The sequence below is a fragment of the Carcharodon carcharias genome, chromosome 9, assembly GCF_017639515.1.
Source record: "Carcharodon carcharias isolate sCarCar2 chromosome 9, sCarCar2.pri, whole genome shotgun sequence".
NCBI classification, from domain to species: domain Eukaryota; kingdom Metazoa; phylum Chordata; class Chondrichthyes; order Lamniformes; family Lamnidae; genus Carcharodon; species Carcharodon carcharias.
The window spans coordinates 12,153,930-12,179,143 of NC_054475.1; the positions used below are offsets into that span (position 1 = coordinate 12,153,930).

At 45.3% G+C, this 25,214-nt stretch overlaps 1 protein-coding gene across 1 annotated transcript in view; it reads left to right on the top strand.

Annotated features, from left to right (window-relative positions):
• The window catches only part of LOC121282370 (major facilitator superfamily domain-containing protein 4A-like), a 45,278-nt gene that overhangs the window by 17,355 nt on the left and 2,709 nt on the right, over window positions 1–25,214 (top strand). Inside the window, exons 2-8 of the mRNA XM_041196088.1 lie at window positions 3,200–3,398; window positions 6,460–6,702; window positions 9,494–9,653; window positions 20,551–20,666; window positions 22,521–22,694; window positions 23,272–23,419; window positions 25,047–25,117. Of these exons, the coding sequence (XP_041052022.1) occupies window positions 3,200–3,398; window positions 6,460–6,702; window positions 9,494–9,653; window positions 20,551–20,666; window positions 22,521–22,694; window positions 23,272–23,419; window positions 25,047–25,117 (1,111 nt within the window). The remainder of the gene's footprint in view (window positions 1–3,199; window positions 3,399–6,459; window positions 6,703–9,493; window positions 9,654–20,550; window positions 20,667–22,520; window positions 22,695–23,271; window positions 23,420–25,046; window positions 25,118–25,214) is intronic.

Sequence of the window (25,214 nt, forward strand, 5' to 3'; positions counted from 1 at the left end):
CACCTACAAGGCACATGTCAGGAGTGTGATGGAATACTCTCCACTTGCCTGGATGAGTGCAGCTCCCACAACACTCAAGAAGGTATCATCTTAACATCATCCAGGACAAAGCAGCCCACTTGATTGGCACCACATACTCACAACTGACGCACAGTAGCAGCAGTGTGCACCACCTACAAGATGCAGTGCAGGAATTCCAATTCACCAAGGCTCCTTAGACAGCACCTTCCAAACCCACAACCATCTAGAAGGACAAGGGGAGCAGAGACATGGGAACACCACCACCTGGAAGTTCCCTCCAAGTCACTCACCATCCTGACTTGGAAATATATCGGCTGTTCCTTCACTGTCGCTGGGTCAAAATCCTGGAACTCCCTTCCTAACAGCACTGTGGGTGTACCTACACCACATGGACTGTAGCGGTTCCAGAAGGCAGATCACCATCACCTTCTCAAAGGCAATTAGGGATGAGCAAAAAATGCTGGCCCAGCCAGCGAAGCCCACATCCCATGAATGGATATAAAAAAATCAATCCCGTTGAAAATGTCTGAAATTGGCTGTTGTTTTGTATGCTTAGTCTTAGGCTGTTGCCTGTTAAAGAGATTCCCTTTACTGCTCTCTGGTTTTCATGTTGAATGTTTCATATAAATACATAACCTGAGGCCCTGACTAGTTTCAAACTGGTTTGCACTTCATTACCACAAGGGAAAAGAAGCAGTTGCTTTAGAGAAGAGATATTGCAAAGGTAGAGCTTATCAATCACCTGCTTCATGCAACATAGCCACAACATCAAGTTGTGTTTATACAGCGCATTACCATTGTGAAGCCCCCAAGGCGCTTCATAGGAGCCTAATCAGTCAAAATGTGATGTTGAGTCATAAAGTGATACTAGAACAAATGAACAAAAACTTGGTCAAAAAGGTAGGTTATAAGGAGCATCTTTCGAACTAGAGAGACAGAGAGGAGATTCCCGAGTTTGCAACCTGGTCACCTGAAAGTACAGCCACCATTGATGGAGTAATTAAAATTGGAGGTGCTCAAGAGGCCTAAATTGGAGGATTGCGGATATTTCGGAGGGTTGCAGTGCTGGAGAAGGTTATTAAGAGAGGGAACAGGCCATGTGGGATTTTTGAAATTGAGATGTTGCCAGTTTGGGAGCCAAAAGTACGTTGTTGCTCCTACCTGTTCCTAACTTGCTGTAGCATAATTATATCAGAATGGAGAAAAGCTCTTCCTCCGCTTTGTCGGTCTGTATCTCAGCCATCCCAAACTATCATCCCGATACACTAATACCAAACCTTGATTGAAACAGGTACTAAAGGGGGTGGATGCTTTGAACAGAGAAGGTTAAGGAGAGATTTGATGGAAATGTTCAAAATTATGAGGTGCTTGTTGGAGTAGACAGGGAGAAACTGTTTCAACTGATAGGAAGATGGGTAATCAAAGGGCACAGATTTAAGATAATCGACAAAAGAACCCAGAGGGGAGTTGAAGAGAATTGTTTTATGCTGCAAGTTGTTATGATTGAGAATGCATTGAAAGGGCAATGGAGGGAACTCCAATCCTTTAAGATAAATGTGACTTAATTCCGCTCTTAATATGGTTGAAATAGTCGATAGGGTAGATAGGGAGAAACTATTTTCACTGATGTGGAAGTCCAGAACAAGTGATCAGAACCTTAATATAAGAACTAGGGTGTTCAGAGTGACATCAAGAAGAACTTCTTCACATAAAGGGTAGTGGAAATTTAGGGGAAAGAGTTAAGGTTGAGGTTGGGGCCCAATTGAAGATTTCAAAACTGAGAGTGATGGTGTTCCATAAGGGTATTAAGGGTTATGGAACCAAGATAGCTAGATGGAGTTACAATACAAGTCAACCACGGTCTACTTTAACAGCAAAACAGGCTCAAGGAGCTATTCTTCTTTCTATCTGCATGTAGGAAGAAATCTGTAATATTGCTTGGGCTCTTTAATACTCTTGTATCAGTTGGAATGCCCATATGGAACACAAGTGACAAAACTTCTCACACTTTTCTCTTAACATGTATCTCCTGGGGCTCCGTTCCTTTAGTGCGTGGTTTTACAGACAAGCAAAGGTACATCTGAGCATTGCTGGCTGAATCACAGTTGTTTAGTCATAGGGATGTCGGAACATATGAGTAGAACATTCAGTTCCTTGAGTCTGTTCTTTCATTCAATGGGATCATGGCTGATCTGTGACCTAACTACACATGGACTTTTTATACATTTACCACATGGACTGCAGCGGTTCAAGAAGGCAGAACACCACCACCTTCTCAAGGGCAACTAGGGATGAGCAAAAAATGCTGGCCTGGCAAGTGACGTCCACATCCAGTGAACAAATGAAGAAAAGAATGATTAGGGGATATAGGATCTTTAAAGGATAGGGTATATATAGAGAGAGGGAGCTAGTTAGTGTGTGGTTCAGAATAACGGCGACACTGTGGGGTTTGATCCCTGTTCCAGCTGAAGTAGACTTGGGGCCTGCCCTGTGGTAAAACCACAGCATAAGCCATGGTTTGGAGACCATCAAATAATCAAGGATGCCTCCTAGAGAGGAAGATTGAGAAACACTATTTCCTTTGGTGGATGAGTCCAGAATAAAGGTGTATCAGGAATGCTTGCATTTGCTACAGTTGCCTGAAGCTTATCAGCACGCTTTCATATATATTTCCAACTTAAACATCTAAAAGATACCCGCATATAATGAAGTCTGCTTTTAAATTGGGATAATGGTATCCGATGTACATTTATTATCTCATGGCTATATCACTTACTGACCCATACATCTCCTGAATATTCATTTGATCACCTACATAGGATTGTTTCTCTTGACAGAGAGGAGGGGAGAGGAGGGAGGTGTCTGTATACCTCGTCAATAATAGTCTGTAGTAACTGAAAGTCTAGCCTCTCCTGCTGTCTATCAGGGGTCACATAATGTTCTTGGAGGCTGTGACCAATGAACCCTAAGCGCGGGTAATCTGGGGCGGGGCTTTCTGACGAGTGTCGAACATGTAGCATCTGAAAAACTGTCTGTAATAAAGTTTATCTGTTTCTTGTTGATACCTGTCCAGTCCATCAAGCCATTATATAGTTCAGGAACCATACCCTGTTATTTGCAAACCCACTCCTTCTCCCATGTATTTTAATAATCGTTTCCTATTTATTCTCTTTGCTAGGTTCTCCCGCTCTCTGGGTGCTCTGTTTGTCTCCACTCTACTGATATCAGTTGTGTTTTCCATCATTCCCTTCTGCAACAATGTGATCATCCTTGCCTTCGTTCTGGCTGTGGCTGGGCTTGCCATGGGCTGCATTGACACCATCGCTAACCTGCAACTGGTTCGCATCTACCAGAAGGATTCGCCTGTCTTCCTGCAGGTTAGCACACACTAGCTGGGCAGTGTCAGTCTTCAGATGGTTTCATTTGACTAGATCCTCATCTTCTGTAGGATCACAAGCATAAGAACGTCAGAAACAGGAATAGGTGGCAACTATACCCCTCAAGCCTAATCCATCGTTCATTAAATGGATGATTTTCTAAGTCAACTCCACTTTCCTGCCATATCCCATATTCCTTGATTTCCCTAGTACCTAAAAATCTGTTGCTCTCAGTCTTGACTGTACTCAGTGACTGACCATCCACAGCTCTCTGGGGTGGAGAATTCCAAAGATTCCCAACTCTCTGAGTGAAGAAATTTCTCATCTCAGTCCTAAATGACCGACCCGTAATCCTGAGACTATGACCCTCCTCCTAGATTCTTGAGCCAGCTGAAACAGCTTCTCCACACCTATCCTGTCAGTCCCTCTGAGTTTGCACTCATATCATCTTCAAACAATTGTGGAAATAACAATTTTTTAACAGTGGAGTCATTCTATCAATACCCCCTTTTCATAGTCGCACTATGAAAATTTTAAATTTCATAACTTATCGAATTGCTCCAAACACAGTGAACAACTTGATGCCTTTGGCCAGCTATTTTGAGCACCTCAGTGCCACACAATGAACAAGCAGTTAAGTTGATATTTGGTGGTGCTGATTTTTAAAATTCATTCATGGGATGTGGGCATCACTGGCTAGTCCAGCATTTATTGCCCATCCCTAATTGCCCTTGTTCAGAGGGCATTTAAGAGTCAAGCACGTTGCTGTGGGTCTGGAGTCACATGTAGGCCAGACCAGGTAAGGACGGCAGATTTCCCTCCCTAAAGAATATTAGTGAGGGAGGGATATGGGCCTGCAGACCTTGCAAAGCCTTTGGCTAATTGTATTTTGTTTGGCCTAATTAATCAGAACTGTACTGAGGTGCGTTTGAGTTTCCAGAATGGGACTTGACCCTTTGGCCTAATGGCGAGAATGTTACCCGCTGGGCTATGCTGGGCACAATGAGACCAGTACTGAAGGTGGGAGGAAAAAAGAAAGTTGCTCAACTGGCACAACAGCCATATGAGAACCTCAGTGGAAAAAGATAGAAAACAATGCCAACGTGGCCTTAAAATGTTGAGTGAATCTTCTTGTCCCTACTATATACAGCTCAATGTCCAGCAGCCCTGGATAGCTGGTGTGTATATAGGGGCTGTAAAGGCAGGAAAATGATGCAGCAGGCTAGTTGGGCCAATGATGAACCATTGTATTTTTTTTTATAAAACCCACCTGCTTCAACCATCCATGTGTGCCCTCAATAACCTTGTCCCTTCAGGAACAGGAGTGCCTTTGCAGCTCTTTCTCCCTCCACACTGATGTCACATGGCTCTAAAAATATTCATGGTCATCAGGAATAAAGGATATGTGAACAGGGTGCAATTGCAGTCATAGGGCAGCCCAAGACCCTCCTAAAGCATATAACAACAAGCTGCATTCATATAGCGCCAGTAATGAGGTACAAACACACTACAGGAGTGTCCTCAACCAAAATTTGACACTAAAACTTATAAGGAGGTGTTATTACAGGTAAAAGCTTGGTCAAAGAGATAAGTTTAAGCAACGTGTTAAAAACAGAGAGGGAGGGAATTCCAGTGCTTAGGGCCTAGGTAGCTGGAGGCATGGCCACCAAAGATGGGAGGATCAAAATCAAGGATGTGCAAGAGGTCAGAGTTTGAGAAGTGCAGAGATCTCAGAGGGTTGTAGGGCTGGAGCCAATTACAGAGATAAAGACAGATAAACACAGCATGTGCGAGGCTATAGAGGGCTTGGAACACGTGAATGAGAATTTTACATTTGAAATGTCGCTAGCTGGGAGCCAGCCTCACTCAGTTGGCACAGGGAGTGGTAGAAATTGAAGTGAGTTAGAATGCAAGCAGTAGAGTTTTAGATAAGCTCAAGGTTACGGAGGTGGGAGGGTGCAAGCAGGTGCACATCAAGCATTAAATCTGACTGCTTCTTGATCCAATCTTGTGAAAGTCTTGACTTCTCAAGCTGAACAATAAACCCCGTCACAGTCCCTAAGCTCTGTGGAATGACGACAGGAGGGCTAAACCTCAGTGCATTGTGCTTGCCTGGAAGGAATGGCAATAAATTATAGTTTGTTTATGAACCTGGGTCACTCTGGTTGGAGGTAGAGCAAGGTTTGTTTGATTTTCATTGGAGGTTCTAGAGGACTCATAAATTAACTCGAACCTGCCTCTGTTTCATATCAAATCCTTTAGGGCTGGCAGTTTATTGAAAGTGATAATGGTAATTTGAATGAACCATTGTAAAAGAAGTAATCTGGAGTGAGTAATGGATCTTAATTTTGCTTGTCCCCTTAGCTAAGGACAAACTCTGTCGGCAATTAAAGCCACAACAATAAAACCCAATGCACAGGCCTGAACTTGGGTTATATTATTATGTATATTTCTATAAATATTATGTAGATGTAGTTCTTTCTCCATGCTTTTGTGATTTGCTTGATTCTGTAGAAAACAGAACTCAATTCACAAGCCATGGTATTTTGAATAAAAAGAAATTGACCAACTTACCTATTCTATTTTGCCTATAGTTGGCAAGTGATTTAACACTAAATGTCAAACATGGGCGTCCAGTTCTCCAGTCAGATCTGTTTTATTTTTTGATAACCCTCTGCAGGACAGCCTGGAATGAAAACGGGCTGAATTACAGGATACTGATAGGCAGATTTATGTGCAGTTCATCTGACTACACTGGAGTTTCTGAATGTTACAAAATTCCTGGACAGAGGGAGACGCATAAAGTTACCTTTGGGCCAAGGCACAATTGGGGTGGAACAAAAACAGAAAATGCTGGAAAAACTCAGCAGGTCTAACGGCAGCTGTCGAGAGAAAAACAAGAATCAATGTTTCGAGTCCGTATGACTCTTCAGATTGGGGTGTATTTCATGATGCCTTGAGATGGCCTCATGTTATAAAGGTGCTTTTCTTCTTTCTTAATTGATTGATTGATGGAAACTCTTGGCTTGGTCTGGTGGCCTCCTTTTCTCTTTGCTAACAGGTGCTCCATTTCTGTGTTGGCTTTGGCGCATTCCTGAGCCCCATGATTGCCGATCCCTTCCTTTCCGAAACGAACTGCATACAGAACAACCTGACTGCGAATGGGACGTTCTCTGACTTGACACACATTCGAAAATCCCTGGTCCCCCACCATGTTGTGAATGAGACCCAGTTTGTTCTGCCGACTGATGGGTTTGTCATCTCACAAGTGTCCTACGCCTTCTGGATCATGGCTCTGATCAATGTGAGTAAAATATCGGGAAATAAGGGCAAATGAGCTGTAACAAGCGTGCGATGACGATGGGCAGGAAAAGACCAGCTGGTCCATCAAGCCAGGCCCATTCACCATAATGGCATCTCCCATCCCCCAATCCTCACTGTTCCCCTTCACCCCCAGTCCGACCTACAAACATGGAGGTGGCAAAAAAAAACAAGAAAAAAACCCAGGGCTTGTAAAGGGAAATAAGCCCCTGGAAAATTCCTCTCTAATCCCATCAAGTGATTGAAACCAGTCAACGGGATCGCAGGAAGCAAGTATTATCTATAAAAACACTTTTAACCTATATGATTCAATCTGTACCCTAATCAGAAACTGAACCAGTTCCTTCTTAAAGGCAGGAAACATGGCAACCAATCTGTGTACGAGCTACCACAAACAAGAAATGAATAAGTTACCCGACAATCTGTACTTAACCTAGGGAATTTAGAATCATACAATCCAAGGTCACAAAAGGAGATCATTCAGCCACATTGAGTGTGCCGGCTCTGATTAGTCCCACTGTTTCTGATAACCATGCAAATGATTTTCTTTTCAACTATATATATCCAATTCGCTTTGAACGTTGCTACAGCAGTGACTACATTTCAAACGTACTTCATTGGCTGTAAAGTGGGTTGGAACGTGTGAGGTTGTGAAAGGCACTGAATAAATGCAAGCCTTTATTTTCATTTTTTTGGTTCAATTTCCTTCCACCTTTCCTTCAGGTGTGTGTTCCATGTCATTGCAAATTTCTGTGTTGAAAACAGAAAGAGCTTTTCCTCATCGTCCCTCTGGATCTTTGTCCAATTATCTTAACTCTGTGGCCTCTGGTTATTGCTCCTCCTGCCAGTGGAAATACTTTCAAATACTTACTCCTGTTTACTTGAGTGCAGACATGAGGTTGTTATTGATCATAAGTATCAAATTTCAGAGCATTCAACTTTTTGTTGCTTTTAACAAATTAAATACTTTAATCCTGTCGGTGAGCACTAGCCAAAATAATTGCTTGAAGCTAGGAACTTTTCCAAACATTATTGTTCACCAAAGGATTGTATCGTTCCTGGACTGTTTGCCAGGGTACACTGTAACCTGGTCATTGAATCTAGTTTGCTTTGTTCAATGTTAAATGCCCTCCATCTGCTGTCTAAGAACTATTTGTGAAGTTTCATTGCAACTCTCTGCATAGCTCCTTCTCTTCCTTGCACCCTCACTTGAGTCTGACTTGGAGTCATCATGGCATGGAAGGAGGTCATTTGGCCCATCGAGTCCATGCCACTTCCCTGGAGAGTAATTCAGCCAGTAGCCATTACTCCATCCTTATAGCGCTGCAAGTTTATTTCCCTCAAGTGCCCATCCAGTTCCCTTCTCAAGTCGTTCATCATCTCCACTTCCACCATCCTTGTGGACAGCGACTTCCAGGGTTTACCACTAGCTGTAGAAAAAATTCATCCTCACATCCCCCATGTATCTCTTGCCCAAAATCTTAAATGTATCCCCTAGTCCTTGTACCATCAGCTAAAGGGAACAGCTTTTCATTGTCTACTTTATCTAAACCTATCATAATCTTGTTCGCTTCTATCAAATCTCCACTCAGTCTCCCTTTCTCAAAGGAGAACAACTCCAGCTTCTTCAATCTAACCTTGTAGCTAAAATCCCTCCTCCCTTGAACCATTCTGGTCAATCTCCTGTGCACCCTCTCAAGGAAGCTTACATCCTCCCTAAAGTGTGGTGAGTTGCTGCTAATAACTTGTTCAGAAGCAAAATACTGTAGATGCTGGAAATCTGAAGTAAAAGCAGAAAATTCTTGGCATATTCAGATCTGGCATCTGTGAAGCGAGAAACAGAGTTAACATTTCATATCAATGACTATTTGTTGGCATCAAAGGAAGAAGGGGGGAAAGAAAGATTTGAGGGCATCTATGGAAACACTTCTGCTCCTCCTGGCCCACAAGCAGTCTGTAAAGACACCTACTTTATCCCCAAAACTCCTCTTGAGCTGCCAGCGTTCCAAAGGCCTGGGAAACCTGGCTGTCAAAGCAGATTAAGTGTGAGGCTCCTAGCGTCACTAAAATATTTAAACTGCTAACTCACTTACTGGAAGGCTGTATCTATTCAACCTGAAAGTTGATGGGTTGGAGCAGGTTTGAGATTTTTCAAATTTTGGCATCTCAGCCAAGTGTCAGTTACCCCCATGAGAAGAGGTGATGCGGATGCATACATGACAGGACGAGTAAAGGACGCAATACCCAGGCCAGATGACAAGGGTCCTACTGTCACCATCATCCCAACCCCATTCCTCCCACCCCACCCACTCCCTGAGTTCCACTATGAAGTATTCTGCAGTGTGGGTGCACTCTGGAATGTAAGATGTGCAGGCCGCTGATGGGAGTGATCATCACTACCCATGAGGTTCCTCGCCCATGTGGCAAACTCCACTGGTGTCTCAAGCCTCTACATGCTTTCCAACAACAAGCACAGCAATAACTCAGGAAGAACCTCTTTTACAGAGTCACGTAGCACAGAAGGTGACCATTTGCCCCATTGTGCCAGTGTTGGCTCTTTGAAAGAACCTTTGCCTCAGGCCCCCTAAGGAAACTGAATCATACCTTCCATCGGTCCAGCACAGAAGGAGGCTTGAACCTATGGGTCAGTGCTAAGTCAGAACAGGAATTCTGGTCTGTGTGGCTCAGTACAGACAATGTATGCTACCTCCAGTCTACTGCAGGAGTTAATAGTTCCTTCCTTTTTTCTTTAACCCACATTTTTTTCTCTGCAGCTGCCAGTGCCCTTTGCAGTACTTTTCCTGATGTGTAAACAGGGTATTGGAGGTTGCTGTGGTAAGAAAAGTGTGCCACTCTTACCTGCTGAAGAACTGCCCCCTGACCTGCAGATGGACAGATTATCGCCAGAGCAGGAGCGAACATTGCATGCTAAAGGTGGGTAAAGATTAAGTGCGAAGAGGTGAAACTATGTCAACACAGGGTAACATATATGTATGCAGTGTATCTGTCTTCACACATGTGCATGTGGGCATGTTAGCTGTGAGTAGCACTCTCACCTAGATCAGAAGTACATGGACTTATGTCCCACTTCAGAGACTTGCGCACATAATCCAGGCTGACACTCCCAATGCAGTACTGAGGGAGTGCTGCATTGTCGAAGGTGGAACCTTTGGATGAGATTCTGAACCAAGGATCCCATCTGCCCTCTAAAGTCACCTAACCCTATTTTGAAGAAGAGCAGGAAAGCGTTCCCACGCATTCTAGCCAATCTCTTGGCCAACATCATAACAACAGATTATCTGATCATTGCCTTATTACTATTTGTGGAGTTTGCTGTGGGAAAATTGGTTGCTGCGTTTCCAACATCATAACAATGACACATTTCAAAAACATTGCATTGACTATAAAGCACTTTGTACGTCTTAACATTGTGAAAGGTGCTATATAAATGCAGGCTCTCTCTTTTATTCCTGTGAGGTTGAGAGAGAGATGAACTAGGTTAACTACTCATAGAGAGCGGAAAATGCCAAAAAGGAAAGCTTTGACTGCGCATTGGTGTAATAAGGCTGAGAATCAGCACTGAATGAGGCTGTCTGGCTGTCCAGAACCATGGCAGATCTCTGCAAAAACAATTTAGCCAGTCCCACTCCCCTGCTCTTTCCCTGGAGCCTGGAAAACACTTTCCTTTCAGGCGCTCATCCAATTCCCTTTTGAAAGCCATGATTGAGTCTGCCTCCACCACGCTCTCAGGCAGTGCATTCCAGATCCTAAACACTCGGCTGCTTGAAGAAAAAGATCTTCCTCATGTTGCTGTTGGTTCTTTTGCCAACTTTGAGTCTTCTGGTTCTCAATTCTCCCACCAAAGGGAATAGTTTCTCCCTATCTACTCTATCTGGACTCCTCACGATTTTGGAAACCTGTCAAATCTCCTCGCAACCTTCTCTAAGGAGAACAGCCCCAGCTCCTGCAGCCTCTCCATGTAATAGAAGCCCTTGATCCCTGGAAATATCCTTGCAAACCTTTTCTGCCCTACATCTCCTATGATTCAGTCGAAATGAGAATGGGGGATGGGGGGAGAGATGGTAGGGGATGCATTTAATATCATCTGTTCTCTTGCAGTCAGAATCTGACCCCCAGTCAGTCCACACCTCTTTCACACCCAGCTATCAGCATGTGAGTGTAATGTTGGCTGTTTGCCGTCACTTAGGTGGAACGCTATGTACAACAGGCAACTGAAGATGAAAGCTTAAATACTATTTGCATTCAGAGTGGTCAATCTGTAACAACAAAAGCTGTGAACCAGTCATTTTATAACGCACTAATTATACCTCTTAAATTAATGGGCTGAACTTCAAGTTCCTATTAGGCAGTCATCTTGTTCAATGCTACACTTACTGGACTATTACCAGTCCAAATTACAACCCTCTCCCTTGTAGTTTGCTAGATACATTATAGTTCTATAATCTATGATACTTATGCAAGTTAAAAGTAACAGAGGTTAACAGTTGCTAAGGCACTAAAATTGGTTTTACACTCTTCCTTCCCTCCCATCCTGTCCGATTTTCATCCCTCTTCTGAAAGCACTGAGGCTTGCTGCACTGTGCGTTCACGAGATTGAGCACCCTCTTCCGTCTTGCCAGCTGTGGCTCAGTTGGTAACGCCCTTGTCTCCGAGACACATGTTGTGGGTGCAAGACACCCTCCAGAGACCTGAGCACAAAATCTGGGCTGACCACAGCGCAGTGGCGAGGCAGTGCTACGGTGCTGGAGATGCCATCTTTGAGGTGAGACGTTAAACTGAGACCCTGTCTGCCCTCGCAGGTGGACATAAACGATCCTGTGGTGCTATGTCAGATTGTATTCAGGGGAGTTTTCCCTGGTGTCAGCCAATATTTATCCCTCAGTCAATGTCACCAGAACTGGCTATTTGGTCAATATCACTGGGACGAAGTCTCAGTGAACCAACGCGGTATTTCTGATCACCCAGCCTCATCGCTTGCTACCTCTGTGGCCGCCTCTGAACTCTCTCTGGAGGCAGCAGGCTCGACTCGACCATGCCCCCCGCCTCACCAAATTGAACATGACGTGGGTCGGGATACTTTAAATTGAGGATGGTCTGCCATGTCGGGAAATTTCCCGGCTTGAACGAGCCGTCTCCGTGGTGAAAATCCGGCCCTATATCTTGCCAGTGACACGGCTCACGCTGGCCAAATCCTGCCCTGGTCTCATTCAGCGTCTGCACACTTTCACTGTCCAACAGGAAACATCTAAGGTAGTGATGAGGAGCTGGAATCCTTGCTAAATCTTTCCTCACCACCTTCTTGTCTCAGGTAGCCGGGAAACAGATGTTTCTGTTCTTGCATCTGGGGCTTTTAAAAACCCTAGGCACAGCAGGTACCAAAAAATGTACTGTGAAGAAGGTCGCCACCCTGATGGAACCTTTTCTGATTTTCCATTCGTCAGTCGAAATGCATAAGAGGAGAAAGAAGAACTTATATTTGTATAGCGCCTTTCATAACCTCAGGGCATCCCATGATGCTTCACAGCCAATGAGCCACTTTCTAAGTGTCACTGTTTTAATGTCGGAAATGTAGTATCTTCTGTCACCCGACTGGAACAGGGAGTCGGTGCCACTCACATCATCGTTGTGTGCCCATGTCCTGGAACGGGAAGCCAGTGCTGCTGACACCCCATCGCCCACTTGCTGCCTCTCGCTTGCCACCATTGTCACCGCCATTGTCACCACCCTCCCCTCGCCGCCCCCCTTGCTGCCCTCCCCTTCGCCGCCCCTCTCGTCACCTGCTCACTGCCCCCACCCCCCCATCACTGCCGTGCTCGCCGTCCACCTCGCACCCCCCCCCTCACCGCCCTGTTTGCTGCCCCGCTCGCCTCCCCACTCGTCACCCTCCCTTGCCACCCCCCTCGCTGCCCCGCTTGCCATGCAACCCCCCCCAGCCCCCCCGCACACAATCCCTAGGCTCCTCTCGCCACCCGCTTGCCGCTTCGCTCCAGTATTTGGACGGTGAGCGAGATGGCGAGTGGGGTGGCAAGGGCTTACGGACTGGGTGAGAGGGTTGACAAGAGGGGCAGCGAGTGGGAGGTGAGCAAAATACTGAGTGGGGCTGTGAGAGGGGCGGCAAGGGGTTGGGATAGGGGCCGTTATCGGCAGACCTGGAAAGCGCTGTTCTTCGATGCAGGCGGGTACCTGCCATGTTGCTGGCAGTGACATCACTGCGACTGCCCTGCAGTTGCTGTGGCGGCAAATGTAGCCTGTGGAAAAAGGCAACGGGTAATTTGCGCACAGCAATGTCCCTTAAACAGCAACAAGATAAATGAGCGGAGGAGCTCACTTCACAAGTGGTTGAGGTGAATGTTGACCAGGAGAGGGTGAAAGGCGGGCCGGGATCGCTTACTGATGTTTGCTCCTCCTCTCCCAGTTTTCCTGTGTTAGCTATGTCGAGGCAATGCAATTAGCCCAGGTAGAGGAGCAGGTAAATCTGGCCCCAGTTATAGTGCCTGCATTTGCTGCTGCTGTTAACTCAGTTCACCCAGGGATCCGTACAGTCGCATTAACCCCCGACAAGTGTATTTATCCAAAGAAACATCAAACAACTGTAAACATTTTTCGAGAATTATTGGAACCAAAGCATTTGCAACGTACATTCCAGGGAGGGAGGGAGTGTTGTGCCTCCCTTTTATATTAAAACATGTTTTCCACATAACCGGACTGTGCATTTCTATAGCACCTTTCACGGCCTCAGTTTGTCCCAAAGTGCTTTACAGCCAATGAAGTACGTTTTGAAGTGTAGTCACTGTTGTCATGTGGAAAACACAGCAGCCAATTTACGCACAGCAAGCTCCCACTAAAATCAATGTGAGATTGTCCATATAATCTGTTGGCTGAGGGATATCTGTTGGTCAGGACAATGGGGAGAACTCCTCTGTCCCTCTTCAAAACTGGTCTATGGGATCTTTTCCACCTACCTCAGAGGGCAGGCAGGTTTACAGTTACAGGGCACAGTTTTAGCATTTCATCCAAAAGACAGCACAGCCAATGGTGCAGCAATTTCTCAGTAATGCCAGCCTAGATTACAAGCTGGACTGGGACTCGAACCCATGATCTACAGGCTGAGGTGACAGTGCTCCTAACTGAGACCATGGCTGACACGTGCATGTTGAGCCGCTTCAACCCTGCGCCAGTTGCTGTCTCCCCTGAGCTACTTTAGCTTCGATTTCTCACATTGCAGCTAGCAAGAACTTGGTGAAGCTGGAACTAGATGGGGAATATACTCGGATGCATCAAGAAAGGTGAAGGAGGTTGATAATCTTGAAACTTGTTTGCAAAACATTGCAGGCCTGTTGTGTAAATAGCTGGAAGCAATGTGCTATGTTTAAATAGCAGCAGTGCTACATGCGGTCTAGGACGCAGGATTTGCAACTAAGATTCACAGTCAAGGTTTCCTCCAACAGTTAGCAGCTGACCTTGTTCAAACTGGAGACCCTTTATTGCAAGGGAGATGGAGTATAATAGTAGCGAAGTCTTGCTGCAACTGTATAGGGCATTGGTGAGACCACACCTATTTGCGTACAGTTTTGGTCTCCTTATTTAAGGAGGGATCTACTTGCACTGGAGGTGGTTCAGAGGAGGTTCACCGGTTTGATTCCTTGGATGAAGAGGTTGTCTCATGAGGAATGTTGAGCAGGTTGAACTAATACTCCTGGGAGTTCAGAAGAATGAGAGGTGATCTTAACAACATTAGATTCTGAGGTGTCTTGACAGGGCGGCTACTGAGAGGATGTTTCCCCTCGTGAACTAGGGGCGCAGTTTCAAAATAAGGAGTCTCACATTTAAGAGAGAGCTGAGGAGCAATTTCTTCTTTCAGAGGACCAGGAATCTTTGGAATTCTTTATCAGAACTATATGGAAGCTGAATATTTTCAAGGCTGAGATAGACGGATTCTTGAACTATAAGGGATTTGAGAGTTATGGGAGTCAAGCAGTAAAGTGGAGTTGAGGTCAAGGTCAGAACAGCCACGATCTTATTGAATGGTGGATCAGGCTAGAGAGGCCGAATGGTCTACACCTGCTCCTATTTCTTATGGAGGCTCATTCATGTCAACATCACAAAGTAAGGAAAGACTGATAAAAATTTCTACCACGGTGCTTTTCCCTTCATCCTTGGGCTGAGGACAGACTCAGTGCGTGTCTGTGATGCACCCTGTGGTTGAACAACTTGGTAGCACCTGACGCCAAGGCTCATGTGGACAGTCGGGTCTGGGGCAAGGTGCCAGCGATCCCTCGGGACCTGTGCCGCAGCGAAGAGTTAGCAAAGTCAGGGGGACAAGGGGTCGATGAGGAAACTGATCAGGAAAGAAGGGGAAGAAGGGGACATGTTTTTAACCAGGCGCATGAGAACTAATAAATGCTGCAGCCTTTGTCCCCTCCCCTGTGATAACTCAGTAGCCCCTCGTGGAACTGGAGTAGAACATTCAGCCCCTCAAAGCTGTTCTGCCATTCAGTGAGATCATGCCTGATCTGTATCTGAACTCCATCCACCTGCCTTGGCTCCATGTCCCTTAGCTAGCAGAAGCCTATCAGCCTCAGATTTAATTGAGCTCGCATCTATTGCTTCTTGTGAGAGAGAGAGTTCCATACTTCTACCAGTTCAGAGTTTTCCATAATTTCTCTCCTGAATGACTTGGTTCTGATTTTGTGATTACGTCCTCTTGTTCTTAGAATCTTGGACTGACACATCAAAGAAAGAGTCCAGTCACCCAATTCTGACTGTACTGGTTCTTTGTTAGAGCTATCTGATTAATCCCACTCCCCTGCTCTTCCCCCATAGCCCTGCAATATTTTACCCTTTAAGTATTTATCCAATTCCCTTTTTGAAAGCGACTATTGAATCTGCTTCCACTGTCCTTTCAGCTGGACATAATGAATACAGTGGCTCTCTTTCGAAGAAGAGCTGGGGTGTTCTCCCTGCCAAGAAGGGGAATAAAAAAACAGTAAAAGCTGGGAAATAGGAACACTGGTCCGAACTGGTCTGGTATACCTTAAAATGGAACACCAGTAAAAACAGAAATAAGAGTACTGGCCTGAACTGGTTTTTTTTCCATCTGGGTGGTCGTTCTGACCCAATAAAAAAAACATTATCTGGTCATTAACATGTTGCTGTTTGGGGAATCATGCTGTGTGCAAATTGGCTGCTGTGTTTCCTACATTACAACAATGATTTTGCCTTAAACAGCATTTAATTGGCTGTAAAGCGTTTAGGGGTGCTCAGTGGTCATGAAAGGTGTTATATAAATAAGTGCTAGTCTTTCTTTCCTCTGGTTACTGACCTTCTGCCACTGGAGACAGCTTCTCTTTACTTACTCTATCAAAACCCTGGCTGCTTTTGAACACCTCTATTAAATCTCCGCTTAATCTTCCCTGCTCTGAGAAGGACAATCCCCAGCTTCATACTTTGGCCTCTTCCTCTTTCCCCCTGGGGTAACTTTGATAGAACACTTGCTGGCCTATCTTCCTTCATAGCCTGGCAGTGCGCTGTGCCAGTGTCACCCGACACTGTGGATTGTCCAGGCAATTTTCCAGGAATGGAGCATGAATCTGTTCTGTTACTGATGACATGGCAGGGTGGGGGGAGTGAGGGGTGGCGGGGTTGGGGGGAAGAAGTACATCCTCCATCTCCTGGTTCACACTCCAGCTGCTCGCCTGAAATCACCAGCAAAACAATTCGAATACAGGGCACCCAACTCTATATAAAGTAAAAGCAATAATGTTTGCTAACTGTAGACAATGTAATCAGGTGTTGCAGGATCAGATGTCACATGATCAAGTAATGTGACTTTCTGTCATGTGATCAAACATCATGTGATTGAACCTCCAGGATTGCATCCAACCTTCTGGTGGCTCCATCACTGGTCTCAGCAAACCAGAAATGAATCAAATCTGGATGCTGGAGTGCCTTTTCACAAGAGACTATTAATCAACTTATGCATTAGGGAAGCCAACCATTAACTCACGCTCCACATCTCTCCTCATGTGTCCTCTCCAGCTCCTTCTTTCTTGATTAGGTTTGAGATGGACTGAGGTTTTCCTGCTTTCCCAGGTGCCTGATGCTCCCCAGGACTCCCATTCCTACCTCTATTAATAAGATGTTCATAGTCTTAACTGTGGAGACAGCTCACAGATCTTACTAGAATCTGAGCTAATGACTGGCTTGAAATGGAGAAAGGATGGGGGAGATAAAATTGGGAGAGCATAGGTGATGATCTTGAACATTGCTGAAAAGAGAGACATGGAGACATGTTGTCAAAGCTTTTTGTCTTACACTCATCAGGACAAACACAAGAATGCCAAATTTCAAACCATCACAACAATTTATATTACAGGAAAAAAGGGTGCTGATTGGTTGGCAAGTCAACGCTCCTGATTAATTCAAAAAAATAATGGTCTAGATATTCTAAGAACATTCACCATGTGCATGGTTAATTGGTGTAAACACCTAGAACTGATTTTGCAGTACAACAGTGAATGCACTTCAAAAGCATTTCGTTCTCTGTAAAGTGCTTTGAGACATTCTGATGTTGTGTAAGATGCTGTAGAAATACAAGGCTCTATAACAATGCCATGGTCATTTTGGTCATATATGAAGGGCCGTTGACTAAAGGGCCATTGTGGAATGCAGCTTATTATGTTTAGTGCCAGCAGGTGTGGGATTTAGTGACCTGCTGGACCTGTGTGGACTGGAACTTTTAGAACCAGCAGCCTTTAAATAGCGGGTGTCGCCGATCGCATCAGGTAAGTAAAGCTGCATTTGTCCAGTTAAAGACAACCTCTTAAGCGTAATTTTATGGCCCTGTCATGGCAGGAGTGGGGTTGTAAAATGCGGCGAGCCATTCCAAAGTCCATTGAGTTTGGCGGGACCGGAAAATCCCGCCGGCGGCAGGAGCCATAAAATTCCGCCACTTATCTTGACCTTTCTGGCACCTGAGGGGAAGTCAACAGTGTCATTAAGATAAGAAACTGGCCTAAGTGCATCACTGCACTGCTCCATGATGGAGTTTTTCAGAGTATGATCTTGGCTCAGTTGGTAGCTTCCTCAACTCTGGGTCAGAATGTTGTGGATTGAGGTCCAATCCAGGGTCTTGAACACATTCTAGGCTGACGTTTTCAGAAGGGAGAAATGTGCTGATTTTTGGCTGAGACATTTAAACTGAAGCCTTATCTCTCTGCTGATCTGGAAATAAAAGATCCAATGGCACTTTTTTTTTTACAGAGATTAAGAATATTGACCTGGCCAACATTTATCCCTCAACCAGCATCATGAAAATAGATTATCTGGCCGTTCATTCACACATTGCAGTTTGTGGGATCTTGCTGTGTGCGAATTGGCTTCTTCAGCTCACAACAGTGATGGCACATTGATTTTTTTTTATTCATTCATGGGATGTGGACTTCGCTGGCTGGGCCAGCATTTATTGCCCATCCCTAATTGCACTTGAGAAGGTGGTGGTGAGCTGCCTTCTTGAATCGCTGTAGTCTATGTGGTGTAGGTACACCCACAGTGCTGTTAAGAAGGGAGTTCCAGGATTTTGACCCAGCGACAGTGAAGGAACGGCTGATATATTTCCAAGTCAGGATGGTGAGTGACTTGGAGGGGAACTCCAATTCCAACTCTGATTGATAATGCTTCATTGACCAGCAAGCACTTTGGGATGTCCTGAGGATGTGAGGGGTGCTAGATCAATGCAATTTTGTCCTCTTTTATGATTACTAGTTTGCTGACATAGTCTAGGTTGTCAGCATAGATATAAAACAACTATTTGCATTTACAGGACCTATTGCATAGTAAAGCACCCCAAGGAGCTTCACAGGAGGGTAAAATTTGATACTAAGCTACATCAGGAGATATTAGAACTCCTGGGGGGAGGTGGTGGCATATGGTATTGTTACTGAATTAGTATTCCAGAGATCAAGGGTGATGCTCTGAGGACCTGAGTTCAAATCCCACCATGGCAGATGGTGAAATTTGAATTCAATAAAAATCTGGAATTAAAAGTCTGATGATGACCATGAAACCATTGCCAATTGTCATAAAAACCCATCTGGTTCACTAATGTCCTTTAGCAAAGGAAATCTGCTGCCCTTACCTGGTCTGGCCTATATGTGACTCCAGACCCACAGCCACGTGGTTGACTCTTAAACACTCTCTGAGCAAGGGCAATGAGGGATGGGCAATAATTGCTGGCCTAGCCAGCGACACTCACATCCCATGAACAAATATTAAAAAATGGCAACTAAAAGTTTTGTAAGAGGTCAACCCATGTCCCCACCCAAACTTTCTACCTTCAGGAGGAAAAGACAGAGAAGAAGAGTATATTGAGGAAGAGAGAGAGAGAGAGAGAGAGAGTACGTGGACAGGATGGAGATACAATGACACCCGTTTACAGTAAACATGGTGTGACAGCAACTGGAATGATGATGTGTTAGTGTCTGTGATTAAAAAATATTTTGCAACAAATAACATGCCGGGCCACATTGATGTTACTATCCTAGCTCTAGTAATGGTTTAGACCTCTCTCTTGAATTGTTCAGCACATAGACAGTGGCAACATGACTGCCAGATCAGGGCTTTGGGGGTGAATGGATATGAGGCCAATTGGAATGCTCTTTCCAAGAGCTGGCACAAGGCTGGATGGGCCGAATGGCCTTCTTCTGCGCTTCATCATTCTTTGATTCTATGAACGGGTAATCAGTTCTTTAATTTATTTGCGATGTGGTTTTGAAATGGTGTCAAGCTGTTTGAAACCAGTTTATCCAGTGACTGTGAAACCTAAGCTGCAAGCAGATCATCACTTTCTTGCTCTGATCGCAGCTGGAGAAACACCACCTTCTTCAAATTTCACAGGCAGTGTAGCGTTCTTGTTTTTATGGTGGGGTCACAGTTCATTGATTGGGACTCACAGAGCTCTCCTGTGTTTCTCAAAGGCTGCCCAGCCCAGCAAACCCTGTCAGTTTGCCTGTGCCCTCATGGCCAAGGTGGGGGGGGGGGGGGGGGGGGGGGGGGGGGGGCGGGTGCTCTCATTGCCAGGCACTCAGTGCCCAATCCTTGAGAAGGGAGGGGCGCTGAAAGCCAACCTTGCCTCCAGCCTCCCTGCCCCCCTATCTCTGGTGACCCTTCCGCCCTGTGACCCCATCCCACCATGCTTACCTGTGTCCAGGAATCCAGCAGCGATCCTCGGGCTAGGCCTCGGAGCAATATTGGCAGCAGCCGCCCTTCCCATGCCACTGCCAGCAACGGAGAGCTTCAGGCCTCTGGTTGACATTATCTGGCCATTATCACATTGCTTTTTGTGGGAACTTGCTGTGTTACAAATTGGCCATCACATTTCCTACATCACTCCAGTGACTGCTCTTCAACAGTACCACTTGTTGTAAAGCACTGTGGAACACCCTAAGGTTGTGAATGGTGCTATATAAATACAAGTCCTAGAGGTATCAAAGGCATGAATGATAGCTTCAGCAGCAGATGGGCTGAGGCAGAACACAAAGATGGAAGTGGGCAGTCTGTGTGAGGGGACAGGTATGTGGCCAGAAGGTCATCGTGATGTCAAAAATGACACCAAGATCACCTTTTAACCATTGGGGAGGGATGGAGTCAGTGGCTTGCTGTGTTCATAGGGCTAGAAAAAGGAGGAGAGGAGGCGCATGTGATGTATAAGCCCCAGCATAGAGCTGTTAGGCCGAATGGCCTGTTCCTGTGCTGTATAAGTAATCCTATGTAACAGCGCCCTTCAATAAATGTTTCTTTCCCTAATTTGCAGAGCCTGATGGTCTAATTGATTGCCTCAAGGGATTGCACCTTCAAGAAGCTCCTTGTACCTTCTTTGTTGTCCATATTATAGGCGCTGTCGTACTTTTTATGTCAGATGGAATTTTGGTAAGCAGACCCTCCTTTCATTGTTTAAAGCATAAAATGAACCCATAAATGCCAAAAAGATTGGCAAATAATTGGATTCCATTGTTAATAATGAGAGGGCAGATTGCTCTGTTACTGTGAGGAGGTTGTGGAGGGTGGGGGTGGGGAACTCGTGGTGGGGTCGAGGGAGTTGGGGTGGTGAGGGGGTACCACACACTGGTCAAGGAGGATTATCGCACACAGGGTCATGTCTATCTTATTTTTCCCTGTGCCCTACCTCCTGGAGGTTCCTCCTGGTCCAACACAAAAAAGGCCAAAATCTCAGATCTTACATTCTGTCACAATTCAGCTTCCAAGAAATCCTAGAGCTCCCCCCTCCTCCCCATCATCCCCTAACTGTCTTTTCCTTAAGACTCACATTCCAGTGTCATTAGAATGAAGAGTAGACAGAGAGGCAAAGGGGCTGTCCGGGAACTGGGGTTAGAGATAAAATTAGAAGAATTGGTTTCCTTTTTAAAAATGACATTTTGTATCAGTTGAAGGCTTTAATTGGGCCTGTTGTTAGTGAGCACTGTGCCATTGGTAGGGTTCATTACATATTAGCTGCATATGTATCAACTCTCTGGTATTGATGTAGATACTTAGGTCCTGATATTTATGGGGGCAGAGGGGAGAGAGTGGGGGATGGATTTGGGGGCAGGATCTCATTTGATTTCCCAGACAGGTTGAGGGGCTGCCAACCTGCTGGGAAGGTTTGTGCCAAAAAGCTGCAGCCAGAGAGTAGGTTGCAGGAAGGGAGGAATTGTGGAAGTCGGGATTGAGATGGGAGGCTAGGGAGGGAGTTCGGAGGCCCTGTGAGAGAGGTTGTGGTCAGGGATTAGCATGTAGGTTGTGGGTACGATTGTAAGGGAGGAGTTCAATCGTGAGGAGGGGGTTCTGCCTGCATGGAGGATTGGGGGAGAAGTAAAACTCCCCTCCCCTCACTGAATATTTTGAGGGTCTAGCCCATGCCTCCATGATGGAGGTCAGTGTGGATCCCCCCCATCACCACCTTTCCCACCCGAGTCCTACTGGGTGTCTAAGCAGAGATTCTCGCTCGCTCTGGAGTTCCTGGTCTTTGTATCCAGGTTAATTCAGTTGCTGCAGGCCCATGGTGATGGTCTATGGTGGAGGATGTGACGAGTCAGCTGGGGGTGGTGGAGGAAAGGCTGGGGAGCCCCCAGGGTTGTCTGGGACTGGAGGGAAAAGGGGGAGGAGATAGTTATCATTAACTGGAGATGGTGAAGGGGAGGGTGGGAGCTGTCAACAGCAAGTGGGGAGAAGGCAAGTAGATTGTCAACATGGATTGGGAGGGAAGGGGTTGATGAACTCCGAGAGAGGGGTTTGGTGCCTACATGGTTAGAACAAGGGAAAATATCAGGCATGGATTAGGAGCAGCGGGGGTACTTTCTGCATGGACTGAGGAAGGGCAGAAACTTTTCTACACAAGACTGAGGTTGGGGAGGGGTGGGGGGGAGGGGAGTGCGGGGGTGGGGGTGGGGGGGGGGGCGGTGGGTTGGTGGGATGGGGTGTGTGAGGGGAGACTTCCTGGAAAGACTTTGGAGAGGGTGAAGGCAGGTGATTTCTTGCAAGGACTGGGGGAGCTGGGGAAAATGGACTGGAGATGGGAGTGGGGGGTGAGACAGACTGGAGAAGGAGGGGTTGAGTGCCTTCACAGAATGGCTGTGGGAAGGGGTGAGATTGCCATTGTAGAGCCAAAACTTTACCCTGTCTTTATTGGTTGTTGATTGTGTAAAGAAATAAAAATATGATATAATAAAATAAAAGTGTAGAGTTTTGTGATAACATAGCTGACCTGTGTTTGATCTCTGACAGGGAGAGTACTCTGGATTTGTATACACCTATGCTGTTGAGAAACCTCTCTACATTGAACCCAGGGTAGCTGGGTACCTCAGCAGTCTTTTCTGGGCTTCCATCACTCTGGGGAGACTGGCATCTATACCAGTGTCTGGAAAATTAAAACCTGTGACTATGGTGTTCATAAACTTAGTAAGTATTTTAATCACATCTTGTTTCAGTTTGACTTCCATCTTCCTCTTTCATTTTCAGCACAAAGGTTGTTCCTGATTCTGACCTTGAGGTCCTTGACAAGTAGTTACATCAGGAGGCAGGTGATCAGAAGAGGAAGCTCATTGCAGGGTCTACACTGGTCTGATTGCCTAACAGACCAAGAATTTAACCTGGATATTCTGGGTTGATATCCCTTAGGTAGCTGTGGTCAAGTCCCTCTCCTCAGTCTTAAGTACAAAAATCGAGGCTGTCACTCCAGTGCAGCACTGAGGAAGTGCTACACTGTCAGGGATGCTGTCTTTTGGATGAGATGTTAAACTGAGGTCTCATCTGCCCTCTCAGATGAACTTTATTTGAAGATGAACGTATGTTATTTGTACATCTCAACCTTTGAAAAGCCCTGGTCACAAAACCCTCTCAGTCTTTCCATTTCTCTCTTTATTCAATTCTCATGATCATTTTAGCAAGAAACTTTGGCTTGCTTATAGTTTTAAAAAGCTGTTCCAGTGGGAGCCTGTTCTGATGTTTTCCCTTTCTGTGATTTTCTGTGTTGCAGGGCGGAATCATTGGCACTTTTGTCCTGATGCTGTGTTTCCCAGTCAGTGTTGTTTGTCTCTATGTGGGAACAGGACTTCTGGGTTTCTTCCTGAGCAGTACCTTTCCCAGTATGCTGGCTTATACTGAGGACATCTTGAATTACCAAGGTTTGTTGTACATTCTACCAGATGCCATGGTCTTAATTCCTGTCACTCTGCTATGGAATCCCTCTGTAAATCAAATAAGTTAGTTATGCATAGAATATACAGCACAGAAACAGGCCAATCAGCCCAATTTTTCTGTACTGATGTTAATACTCTGTGAGTCTCCTCCCATTCCATCCGTCTATCTCACCTCAGCCTTTCAGTATATCTTTCTACTCCCTTTTCTCACATGTACTCATCTACTTTCCTTTCTGAAAGTATCTAAGCTATTTCCTTCAACCGTTTTCTGTGACAGTGTGTTCCACATTCTAATCACTCTCCTCCAAGTAAAGACATTTCTCCTTACTTCTTTACTGGATTTATTAGTAACTATTTTGTATTTATAGACCCTAGTTTTGGATTTACTCTGTCCAATCCATTCATAATTTTAAAGGCATTTATCAGGTCTCCTCCAAGTCCTCTCTTTACTAAAGAAAAAAGTCCCAACCTGTACAACCTTTCCCGTAAACTGTAATGTCCCAGGTCTGGTAAATCTTTTTTTCCAATTTTCCCAGTGCTTCTGTTTCATTTATGTACCCTGGAGACCAGAATTGTGCACAGTACTCTATGTGCAGGCTGACTAGGATTCTATAAAAAGTTTAATATAACTTCACTAGTTTTGAATACTCCTATGAAGCAGCTTCCACTAGACAGTCACTTTAATCCCATCTGCACCATTCCTGTTGGGTGAGCTGGCCTAAAATTAACGCTTATGGTTACATAGAAACAGGAGGAGTCCATTTAGCATCCCCTCCCTCCCCCCACCCTGACCCCCCCCCCCACACCCCCCAGCCTGTTCCATTATTCAAAGCAACTCTAATTTGTGACCTAACTCCATATACCTGCCTTCACCCCATATCCTCTAATATCTTTAGTGAACAAAAATCTTAGTTTTAAAATTAACAACCGACCTAGCATCAGTTGCTGTTTGCGGGAGAGAGTTCCAGACTTCCAGCCGCCTTTGTGTGTAGATTGTTCCTAATTTCACTCCAGAAAGGTTTGGCTCTTATTATTAAACTCTAACCCCTAGCCCTGGACCTCACAACCAGCAAAACCATTTCTCTCTCTCTCTACCCTATCTGTTCCTCTTAAGATGTTGAAACTTGAAATTACAGTTTAACCTTTTAAATTTCAGGGATATAACTCCAATTTGTGTAAGCTCCCCTTGTAACTTAACACTCGGAGTCCAGGTATCATTCTGGTAAATCTATGTTGCACTCCCTCCAAGGCCAATATATCCTTCCTAAGGAGGCCAGGGCTTTGCGTACCAGAAGCATGACTTCTACCCTTTGTATTTTAGTCCTAGTCCTCTCTAGTCGAGAGGTTCCTTATCCCCAAGATGCCACTTAATTTCCTGGCAGAGATGAAAAAAGTAAAAGCTCGAGGTCTGTTATGGGGTGGGGTGGAGGAGAAAAATCTGGGGATTTCATCTCTGATCCCTTTTGGTGATTGAAAGTAGTCCAGGATACCACATTGTCCTTAACTTGCATCGTTTGGTACCTGCCTCATGCCACACAGTATATTCCAATCTAATGCAGTTTGAAACCATGGATGCACTTTACTTAATTGCTTTTTTTTCTTTATCTGTTAGGATGTGCAACAACTGTACTGGTGACAGGGGCAGGAATCGGTGAGTTTGCCCTCCAGATGCTTGTTGGATCAGTGAGTATATCCTTTCAAAATGTTTATATTTTTTTTAAGTGGAATCATGTCTGACAAATTTAGCAGCCTTTTCTGATTGCAACCTAAGGAAATACAA